Consider the following 12,455-nt stretch of genomic DNA (forward strand, 5'->3'; position numbering starts at 1 on the left):
AAATAAAAATAAATAAAATACAATCAGATATTTTGAAATTATTTAGGAAAATGAACATTTTCTTCAGGCCAAATTGAGTAATGAGTATGCTATATTCATAAGTAATTTCAGGTCTCATAAGGTTCTCTGTGTCCCTCCTCTCCATCAAACTAGCTCTCTCTGTTGGGATCAACTCAAGAACTGCTTTACCAAATCACTGCCTCTCTAATTGACCTGTTCTGAAACGCACAACACTTGGAAATGAGCATCTTGGACATGAGTATCTGCAAACACAGTGTCCAGATCAGGCAAATTAATAAAACACAGCATGCTGTCTTATCTAAGAGGTTTTAAAAGTACAAACAGTGAAAGAGAATGGTCTTACCGTCTCAAAATCATACCAGATGGCATCTGGGATATAGGCTTTCACTGTGTCTACATCCTAAAGCAATAAGAAAACAGGAAAATTCTGTTGTAATAAAGATATAAATGGATATCTGTGCATGTTCACGCATAGTAAGAAGTGAACCGTAATGACAGCCATTATTTTGATAATTTACTAATGAGCATTGTTTTTTTTGTGAACACTTGTATTCCTTTATTTAGAAAAAAAGATTGGTGACTGGTGTGCATAACATAAACCAAGTTATTACATGCTTTCAAGGTACATATTTTCCTTTGGAAAAGTAAATATTTTTTTATTTTTTTATTAATAAAAAATAATGGATATAAAACTTAAATATAGCTGCAAGCAGTGATGATGGGCCCAAGCACAACAGGTCCATTTCCACCCGATGGCTTTTGGAAAACAATGTAAGGTGGACACATACATTTGGCATTTGACATTATTTGTAACAATTTTGAAGCAATGTGAGTAAATATAAGAGGTCTATTTTAAAGTCTGTTGTAAGAGCCACACTTCCTGCTGCCAGGTGGCGGCGCTATGACCGACTGGGCTACGACCCAAAATAGTCAAATCCAAGTGATTATCCCCCAAGACTTAACATACATCTTAATGTTTATGTAAATCACACATTGCACAAAGAAGATATGAGCCACTTCCTTTTTCAATTTTTCACCATTAATGTAATGCCTTGCCATGGCAACACCGTTTGATATATATTAAAATATTTTTGCAATTTAGCCTCTTTAATGTCTTAGAATAATGGTGACTAAATGACAGTCTTATATGACAGTCTTATGATTCCCCTAGGAGGAGTATTTAAAAGTTCAGATACTTCAATATAAAAACTTATTTTTGGGCGGACCTAATGGCAATAATTATGAAAGTTGTTTGGCTTGATGAGAACTCTATATGTACCAATTTTGGTGATTGTAGGTGAATTGTAATTTTAAAGGGGGTGCTACAGAGACCCCCCCATGTCCAAGCATGAACATTTGCCCAGCCCTAATGTCTGATGACTCTGATGTAGTGGTGGTGGCGTAGTGGCTAAAGTACAGGGCTGTTAATCAGAAGGTCACAGGTTCTAACCCCATGGCCACCACCATTGTGTCCTTGAGCAAGACACTTAACTCCCGGTTGCTCCGGGGGGATTGTCCCTGTAATAATCGCACTGTAAGTCGCTTTGGATAAAAGCGTCTGCCAAATGCATAAATGTAAATGTAAATGTATACCTTGACTCTGCGGTAAGACTCGCGGTGGTGGCTTGTGTGTTTACATCAACACGGAATGGTGCAAGAACTCTATGCTAGTCTCTAGTTACTGTTCATCGCTGTTGGAGCTTGTGACTGTTAGATGCAGACCTTTTTATCTACCACGGGAATTCACCACTGTTTGCATAACCGGAGTTTACATTCCCCCCAGCGCTAACGCTAAGGAAGCGCTCTGTGAACTGTATGGGACTATGAGCGAACTGCAGAACGCTCACCCCGACGGACTGTTTATTGTCGCCGGAGGTTTCAACCATGCAAATCTCAATACAGTGCTCCCTAAATTCCATCAGTATGTGGACTTTGCAACGAGAGGGGCGTACGCGCTTGATCTTGTTTACACAAACATCCCAGGCGCGTACTGGGCGGAGCCCCGCCCCCACCTCGGCTACTCAGACCACATCTCTGTTATGTTAATTCCAGCATACAGACAGCTTGTCAGACGCACAAAACCACTTCAGAAGCAGGTGAAAACCTGGCCAGCAGGAGCCATCTCTGCTCTTCAGGACTGTTTTGAGTGTACTGACTGGCACATGTTCAGGGAGGCTGCAACATATGGCGATTCATTTACATTTACATTTACATTTACATTTACATTTATGCATTTGGCAGATGCTTTTATCCAAAGCGACTTACAGAGCCCTTATTACAGGGACAATCCCCCCGGAGCAACCTGGAGTTAAGTGCCTTGCTCAAGGACACAATGGTGGTGGCTGTGGGGCTCAAACCAATGTCCTTCTGATAACCAGATTACCAGTTATGTGCTTAGACCACTACACCACCACCACTCCATTCTACCAACTTGGAGGAATACACAGCATCAGTGACCAGCTACATCAGTAAGTGCATTGATGATGTCATTTTCTCCAAGACCATCACCACACGCTCCAACCAGAAGCCATGGATGACTGCGGAGGTGCGCACGCTGCTGAGGTCCCGAGACTCCGCCTTCAGAGCAGGCGATAAGGCAGCCCTAAGAACAGCTAGGGCCAAACTGTCACGGGCAATCAGAGAGGCAAAGCGCGCTACGCCCAGAGAATCCACAGTCACTTCCAGGACAGCGGTGACACGCGGCGCATGTGGCAGGGCATCCAGGCCATCACCAAATACAGGACAACATCAGTTGCCTGTGACAAAGATGCCTTCCTTCCAGATGCGCTGAACGACTTCTACACTCGGTTTGAAGTGCAGAACGACGTAATGGCGAGGAAGTCCACCCCTCCTCCCAACGACCAGGTGCTCTGTCTTACCACGGCAGATGTGAGGAAAACTCTACGTAGAGTCAACCCACGGAAGGCTGTTGGACCAGACAACATTCCTGGCAGAGTGCTCAGAGGATGTGCAGACCAGCTAGCAGATGTTCTTACCGACATCTTCAACATCTCTCTGAGCAGTGCCGTTGTTCCAACGTGCTTCAAGGCCACCACCATCATCCCCATGCCAAAGAAGTCTTCAGTGTCCTGCCTCAACGACTACCGTCCCGTCGCACTTACACCCATCATCATGAAGTGCTTTGAGAGGCTCGTCATGAGGCAGATTAAGACACAGCTGCCCCCCTCACTAGACCCACTGCAGTTTGTGTATCGTTCAAACCGTTCAACGGACGATGCCATCACCACAACCCTCCATCTGGCCCTCACCCACCTAGACAATAAGGACTCATACGTTCGAATGCTGTTCATAGATTTCAGCTCAGCATTCAACACAATCATTCCCCAGCACCTGATTGGAAAGCTGAACCTGCTGGGCCTGGACACCTCCCTCTGCAACTGGATCCTGGACTTCCTGACTGGGAGACCTCAGTCAGTCCGGATCGGGAACAGTATCTCCACCACCACCACACTGAGCACTGGGGCCCCCCAGGGCTGTGTGCTCAGTCCACTGGTGTTCACGCTGCTGACTCACGACTGTGCAGCAATGCACAGCTCGAATCACATCATCAAGTTCGCCGATGACACGACCGTGGTGGGTCTCATCAGCAAGAACATCGAGTCAGCATACAGAGAGGAGGTGCAGCGGCTGACGAACTGGTGTAGAGCCAACAACCTGTCCCTGAATGTCGACAAAAAAAAAGAGATGGTTGTTGACTTTAGGAGAGCACAAGGTGAACACACTCCGCTGAACATCGACGGCTCCTCTGTGGAGATCGTCACGAGCACCAAATTCCTTGGTGTTCACCTGGCGGAGAACCTCACCTGGTCCCTCAACACCAGCTCTATCACCAAGAAAGCCCAGCAGCGTCTCTACTTTCTTCGAAGGCTGAGGAAAGCACATCTCCCAACCCCCATCCTCACTACATTCTATAGAGGGACTATTGAGAGCATCCTGAGCAGCTGCATCACTGCCTGGTTTGGGACTTGCACCGTTTCGGACCGCAAAGCCCTGCAGAGGATAGTGAGGACAGCTGAGAAGATCATTGGGGTCTCTCTTCCCTCCATCAAAGACATTTACAAAAAACACTGTATCCATAAAGCAACCAGCATTGTGGACGACCCCACACACCCCTCACACAAACTCTTTACCCTCCTCCCGTCTGGCAAGAGGTAACGAAGCATTCGGGCCCTCACGGCCAGACTGTGTAACAGCTTCTTCCCCCAAGCCATCAGACTCCTCAATACTCAGAGACTGGTTTGACACACACGTGTCCTGAGTTGCACTTTAATTACTGTCACTTTATAACTGTCTGCTACCTCAATAACTGCTATGTGCATAGAACATTATCTCATAGTATGTTATGTTTACATTTTTAGAAACTGTCATCTTTTTGCACTACTGAGTACTGGTCGGCGCTGCAGTGTCTATTGTCCTGTTCATTGTCAGTAATTTGTTGTATTGTCCTGTACTTTTTGCACATGTTTGCACGTGCACTTTATATAGGTATATATAGGTAGTTTATTTAGGTATTTTATTTTGTTGTGTAGTCTCATGTGGTCCTATGTTGGTCCTTTGTTGTTTTTATGTAGCACCATGGTCCTGGAGGAACGTTGTCTCGTTTTGCTGTGTACTGTACTAACTGTATATGGTTGAAACGACAATAAAAACCACTTGACTTGACTTGACTTGACGCTAGGGGTCAAACAACTAAAAATCAAGTCAGGAATCTTGGTGTGTGTCTAGAGTCAGACCTTAGTTTCAGTAGTCATGTCAAAGCAATAACTAAATCAGCATACTATCATCTGAAAAATATTGCAAGAATTAGATGCTTTGTTTCCAGTCAAGACCTAGAGAAACTTGTGCATGCTTTCATCACCAGCAGGGTGAATTACTGTAATGGACTCCTCACTGGCCTTCCCAAAAAGACCATAAGACAGTTGCAGCTCATACAAACGCTGCTGCCAGGATTCTGAGCAGAACCAGAAAATATGAACATATCACACCAGTCCTCAGGTCTTTACACTGGCTCCCAGTTACATTTAGGATTGATTTTAAAGTATTATTACTGGTATATAAATCACTCAATGGGCTAGGACCTCAATATATTGCAGATATGCTCACTGAATATAAACCCAACAGATCACTCAGATCATTAGGATCACATCAGCTAGAAATACCAAGGGTTCACTCGAAGCAAGGAGAGTCTGCTTTTAGCTATTATGCCAGCCGCAGCTGGAACCAGCTTCCAGAAGAGATCAGATGTGCTCCTACAGTAGTCACATTCAAATCCAGACTCAAAACACATCTGTTTAGCTGTGCATTTACTGAATGAGCACTGTGCCACTGTGTGTCCGACTGTTTGTACTGTATTTTATTTTATTTTATATTCTAAACTGTTTCAATTATTCTTATTTTTTAATTCTTATTTTAATCTCTTCTATGTTAAGCATTTTGAATTACCATTGTGTATGAAATGTGCTATATAAATAAAGTTGCCTTGCCTTGCCTTGCCTTGATGTGTGTGCAAAATTTAATGACATTTTAAGCATGCCAAGTTCCTCAAAAACACCCAAATATAGGAAGGAAAAATTACAATTAATGTGTTGCCATGGTATCAGTATTTAATATATGAAATATTTACAATTTTACATCAGCAGTGTCTTGATCTATTAACAGTGCATTACTTCCTGCTGCCAGTTGATGGGGCTATGAATGTGACCCTTAAGAGCTGCATCAAAGTGATCAGACCCATTACCAAACAGCTGAATTTTCATCAAAATCACACAATGCACACAGAAGATATAAGGCATTCCTGTTTTCCATTTTTTGCCATAAATGTATAGCTTCCCCATGGTGACACCATCAAAATAGCAAATATCTGTTCACAATTTAGCATCTGCAATGTCTTGGCATGATGTTGCACAAATTTGGTACCAGTCACATGAATCCCCTAGGAGTATTTAAAAGATCAGAGCCTGTGATTTTCAGAGAATCTAAAATGGTCGATTTCCTGTTGGACAGAGCTAATGACTGTGAGTATGAAAGATGTTCAGCATTATAAGAACCAATTTTGTTGATTGTAGGTGAAGAGCCCCACTTACATGCCCATTTTCAAGAGGGTGCTACAGAGCACCAGTGATTAACAGAAATTTGCTTCACGTTTTTCAAGTTTTCAAGTTTTCACGCATGTTAAGTACCACAAAAGTACCAAAAACCTTGACAAAAATAAAATAAATAAATAAAAATAATCATTAGAAGAAAAATTGGGCCACCGCACTTTCAGTGTTTGGGCCCTAATAAATAAATAAATAGGGGGGAACAAATTCCAGGGCAGAGAACCAAGGGTTCAAATCAGTTCTGTTACAATGTCTGAAATTTGTGTCCAAGCCTCAACTCTTTTGCTCTTTACTCCCTAGAATTTGCTCCAATTGCTGACCAGTGCCTGGGGAATGGCTTTCTTGACTACTGTGAGTGCAGCAAGAAGTTTGCAGTGTGACCGAGAGCTTCAACAAAGAGCTGTTGTTTAGTAAGACCAAAGAATAAGATGCCATAAGTTTGTGTCCCAGAGTGTCTGAAAGAATTGAAGCTACACTGGACTAAAATACAGATATAACAGGGCAGTTCCAGAACATATGCATCACTGTGCCAACAGTCCTAATGTTACATAAGTGACAATACGGATCCTTGGATGGTTTAATGTGAAAAAGTTTCAAGGGAGTGATGTATGCCCTTTAAATTAACTTAAAATGTATTTACAGATGTGCTAAATTCCAAAAAGAAAATAAAGTGTTGCCCCAAACCCTATCCCATGCCAGACCAGTATCCAGTTGCAAATATCACTTCCAAATCATAAATGTTGAGATTTTCTGTGGTACCTGAACACATTGATTATATAGAAATGATGCAACACCCTTACCCACAGAGAGATATTTGACCAAGGGATGAGAAACTAGATGTACACCCAAAAGAAATTGTATATGCCTGAAATACAAAGCAGATCTGTAAATAAAATAAGTAAGTATAACCTGGGAGAGAGAAGGATGTTTTAACATCTTGGAAGGTGCGCAAGCCATCATCACTGAATACATCCCCAAATGTGTGTATGCCTTTAGAGAGCCATGCAGAGTTCTTAAATGGTTGGCCACCTAACATAAAAGTAGGGTTATACCATGGAGGATAGGAATCGGTATAAGGCGGTGCTTTGACTGTATTTATGCTGTCATTTGTACAACACTATGAGGGAGTGACTAAAAATGGGATCATATTTAACAGAGAATGGTACATCTTGCAGGCGTCATATTGGATGTTGGCATCGATGTCCCTCTAGGACACATGCAAATCTTCAGTGAGCCACACCTGGATGGCCCACAAATGTAATTAAAATTTTTAATTGCTAGGCCACCCCATCTTGTGGAGAGATAGATACAAGTTTGTTTGCCACCCCAAAGGAAATTTGAAAGCATAGGGTGTGTCTTTTTAAATAAATCTATTGGTGGCCCAAGAGGATCAAAGAAACCAAAAGGTTTATATGTGGAAGCAAAACCATTTTTATAATAGACACCCTACCATGTAAGGAGAAATGTAGGACTGACCACCTCTCCAAATCAAACCCAATGGATTTGAGGCTTTTGGAAAAAATATCCTTCTTCATTTCTGAGAATGATCGTCTAATTTTAATTTCAAGGTATGTAAAACCTGCTGATGGCCATGGGAGACTGAGAAAGTACATTTGATGGGTTGTTGTCTTGCAGATGCATTAAAAAATATTTTTTCATTTTTGTTTTTGCCATAATATGAGAGCACCCAGTAATAAGTTACTTATGTCAAATAAAATAAGTAGTATGTTGTCCGCAAATAGAGATATAACATGTTACGTTCCCTTAATCATGATAGGCTTAATACTTGGAGACTGCTGGAATGCTTGAGCAAGGGTATCCAAAGCTAAAATAAACAAGAGAGTGCTTAAGGAGCAACCCTGACGAGTTCCACGTTGTAGAGAGAGAATGGTAAAAATATGTAGACTTTTTGGTGGTGTAGTGGTCTAAGCACATAACTGGTAATCTGGTAATCAGAAGGATGCTGGTTCGAGCCCCACAGCCACCACCGTTGTGTCCTTGCGCAAGGCACTTAACTCCAGGTTGCTCCAGGGGGATTGTCCCTGTAAGGGCTCTATAAGTCACTTTGGATAAAAGCGTCTGCCAAATGCATAAATGTAAATGTAAAATAAATAGCCTCATTCCAAATGTTAAAATGCTTTTTTCTGTATCTAAAGAGAGAACAGCAGCCGCATGCAAATTGTTGGTTTTATCGATTATGTGTGCTAGCCTGCGAATATTATCACTAGTGAACCTACCTTTCAGAAAACCAGTTTGGTCATATTTTATAAGTAAGTAAATAGGTGAGTCAAGTCATAGTGCTAATGCCATTTTTATATATATTATTCAATCAGAATTTACAAGACTGATAGGCCTGTAACTAGCGCAATGTAGTGGGTATTTGTCTTTTTTGAGAATTAGAGAAATTTGGGAAACTTTTTGGTCACGATGAAAATAACTATTCTCTACAGCATAATCAATATAATTTTGTATTAATGGATCCATAAATCCCAGATTTCCAACAGCAGCTCTTTTGTTGTCAGGCGATTTTAGCTTTTTCATTCATTTAACTGCAGTGTATAGCTCAAAAAGAGATAGAGGGGCTAACAAGGAATCTTTTTGTTAAATTTTAAGTGCTGGCAGGTCCAGAACTGCAAAATCTTAGGAGCAGCTGTGTTAGCAACAGATACCTCAGAAGTATAAGGGAGGAATTAACATAAGAAGCAAACAATATAAAAGCATTTGGTGGTTGTCAGCTGATTATTCAGTTAGTTCTTCACAGATTTATAAATTCAGTATTTTGGAGCAGGGAAGTATTAAACCATCTCTTGGTTTCAGGAATACTAAGCAGAAAAATAAATGAGTAGAGAACTGAACCATGATCAGATAGTAGGATTGGAAAAATATCAGTTTTGCTGATATCAGAAAAAAATGTGGGGGAAACAATCAGATAATCAATTCGAGAATATACATTATGTCTACTAGAAAAAAAGTCTTCGGTATTAGGGTTTAACCATCAGCAGTGTCGCAGCTGTATCATCTAGAAAGTTTGGTTCAAATGGAATTGGTGCGTATATTGACGCAAAGCTATTTTTTTCTATGCATTACTGTACAGAGCACGTAAGTAAATTGAACATCACCATCAGATAAGCCGCTCAGCCCCTGTCGGACAAACTTGAATGTAGCTGGCAACATTAAGTAAGACAAGATCTCTCATACACCATTGGATAAATTGGAATGCCTTTTGTTGCTGGGCCATTTCCCAAGATAAATCCTAAAAGAATTGGAGCTTGTCTGCAACGTGCAGAACTGTGCTTGCGTTGCACATGGCTTTCATTATAGCTTGCATATCTTTAAAGTTGAGCAAGCGAAAGATCAGAGATCATTCCCTCTTGATCTGCCTGTTCCCCGTCTGTCGCTCACTTCGATGTTGTGTCGAAGAAGCGACACTAGGGGTCTCTCTTGAGAGCCTCGCGCATCTCTGAACTTGAGAAACGGAATTTGCATGTTCCGCCCCTGGACATACGGATATAATGGGAGGGAAATGCGTCTGTTCAGTCAGAAAATGTCTTCGGAGCTAATCGGTTGTGTGAGCAGCGAGCAGCGAGACTGTTCACCTCATCTCTAAGAGTGTATGCTGTTGGATCTATGTGCATATCAGCGGCTTTCTCCTTCTCTGCACAGCAATGCAGCTTTGCCCCTGGGCGCTTGCACTGCTGTCAGCGCTGTCTAAAAGAGAATATTGTAAAAGACTTTGATTCTCTAAAAGAGCAATACACAGTGGTGTTGAACGTCCTTTTCAGGACACATCTTTATAAAGATGCCCTTCCACCCTGTGTAGTTCCTGGATGCGGTCGAGTTCTCTCCGCTCCTCCGCTCCTGGACACTCTTGTGTCTGGGCCATGATCACACTGAGGCAGCGTTTGTGGATGGTTCTTGTTCTCACTGCGAGAACCTTATCATGGCAACTTTGCGGTCAAGGCTTTCCTTCCTAAAAAGGAAGGAAGGGACGCTGAGGGCGTCCTCCTGTGGCTTCCAGAAAACGTGCAGCTCCGCCTCAACCTGGGCCCAGCTCTCAGCCCCAGTGTCGAGCGCCCCACAGGAAGCGTACACCCCCCGTCTAACGAACACCCTCCAGGACCCGGAAGGCTCCCAAGCGTTCCTGAGACGGACGACCCAGAGATCGAGATGTTTTCTCCGGAGCTGGTAAGCAGACCACTCTGTCCCCCGGTGGAGGGCCGGGAGGAGAATCCTGTAGTTTGTTTTCTTTCCCGCACCCTCTTCGGATTGGTGCGCAGTGGTAGACCTGAAGGATGTGTACTTCCACATCATACATCGTATGCCAAGTGGAGAGTAGAGACTCCACCCCCAGTCGGTCCAGCTGATTTGGGAATGGTTCGGCAAGGCACAGGTAGACCTATTCACCTCCCGAGAGACCTACCACTGCCCGCTCTGGTACTCCCGAATGGAGGTTCCCCTCGGGACAGACGTGCTGGCACACAGCTGGCCCAGGGGGCTGCGCAAGTACGCATTTCCCCCAGTGAACCTTCTTGTACAGGTGCTATGCAAGGTCAGGGATTATGAGGAAAAAGTCATTCTGGTGGCCCCTACTGCCTTAGACTTATTTCTTGGATCTCGTGCTCCTCGCGACAGCCCCTCCCTGACAAATTCCCCTGAGGAAGGACCTTCTCTCTCAGGGACGGGGCACCCTCTGGCATCCACGCCCAGACCTCTGGAACCTCCACATCTGGCCCCTGGATGGGATGTGGAAGGTCTAGCTGGCCTACCACCTGCCGTCAACCAAGCCATAGCTCCCTCTACCAGGCAACTTTACGCCCTGAAGTGGCGCTTGTTTACGAATTGGTGTTTTTCCCAGTCTGAAGACCCACAGAGGTGCGCAGTCGGGTCAGCGCTCTCATTTCTGCAGGAGAGCTTGGAGGGGAGGCTGTCCCCCTCCACCTTGAAGGTGTATGTTGCTGCTATTGCGGCCCACCACAACGCAGTAGACGGCAAGTCTTTGGGTAAGCACGACTTGGTTATCAGGTTCCCTAGAGGCGCTAGGAGGTTGAACCCTTCGCGGCCAAGCCTGTTCCCCTCCTGGGATCTCTCAGTGGTCATCTCGGGCCTTCAGAGATCCCCCTTCGAGCCGCTAGAATCAGTTGAACTCATGGACCTCTCCCTGAAGATGGCCCTCCAGATCGCGCTCGCCTCCATCAAGATTGTCGGGGACCTGCAAGCATTCTCTGTCAGCGACACCTGCCTGGATTTCGGTCCGGCAGACACTCATGTAACCCTAAGACCGCGACCGGGCTATGTGCCCAAGGTTCCTACGACTCCATTCAGAGACCAGGTAGTGAACCGGTTCAGCGCAAGGCCTGATTGAAATTGGACCCCTAGTGTCGCTTCTTCGACACAACGTCCCGTTCCCACCATCAGGGAATGGAAGTTACAACAGTAACCTTAACGTTCTGTGAACAATTTCAATTTCTAGGAGCTGCCTGTTAACTCTTTCCCCGCCAGCGTTTTTAAAAAAAGTTGCCAGCCACTGCCAGGGTTTTTGACGATTTTCGCTAAATTTTAATGGCCCGCAGAATATTTTCTTCCATGAATATATGAAGATGCTATATATCAAAATAAAGATCTGAGCCTCTGCTTTTAGGCAAAAAAAAAACGATTTTATTTTATCTTCATATGTTCTTTTTTTATTGCCACTTGAACAGAGGTAGGTTTTGTCAAAAACAACATTTCGGACAAAAAGCTGAGAAAAACGCATTTTTATCAAACAAGTGCTTTAGTATTAGTATGGTGTTCCACTTCACGTTTGAGACGATCGCAGTCTGTTTCTTTGATCAAAGAGTTGCGTACTTTTTCAAAACATGCGCGCGGGTCTTCCTTACCATATACCACCTAAAACACGGATACCCGGAAAATTCCGTGTTTGGCAGGGAAGCGTTTTTTCATAAAACCCGGAAAATTCTGTGTTTGGCGGGGAAAGAGTTAAGCATAGGGAGCCATTTTGGTAGATTTTCCTGTAAGAAGGCAATTCAGTAGGTGCCTTCAGTTCCTTCATTACAGCCCGTCAGTCATAGATTTGATCTACGATTACAGACTTCAGCATAAAAACCCTGTTCTGTAGTTCAGAGTTTTTTCCATCTGTTCCTGCACTATTTGTCTGTCTTCTTGCTGCGTCTTTTTGATGTTATCCACTCGGGTTTGCAGTGTCTGGACTTTGGCCAACTGGGCCTCAGACTGCTAATCAAGTTGATTCAATTGCACATTCACGTCATGTAAATCATCGCGGATGCCCTTCACAATCTCCAACATTGCCATTACTTA

General features: G+C 43.6%; 1 protein-coding gene across 1 annotated transcript in view; it reads right to left on the reverse strand.

Moving 5' to 3' along the window:
• LOC127661589 (sucrase-isomaltase, intestinal-like) overlaps positions 1-12,455 on the reverse strand; it is a 77,174-nt gene that overhangs the window by 36,628 nt on the left and 28,091 nt on the right. The window contains exon 19 of the mRNA XM_052152352.1: positions 365-421. Within this exon, the coding sequence (XP_052008312.1) occupies positions 365-421 (57 nt within the window). The remainder of the gene's footprint in view (positions 1-364; positions 422-12,455) is intronic.

The sequence above is a fragment of the Xyrauchen texanus genome, chromosome 21, assembly GCF_025860055.1.
Source record: "Xyrauchen texanus isolate HMW12.3.18 chromosome 21, RBS_HiC_50CHRs, whole genome shotgun sequence".
Classification (NCBI taxonomy): Eukaryota; Metazoa; Chordata; class Actinopteri; order Cypriniformes; family Catostomidae; genus Xyrauchen; species Xyrauchen texanus.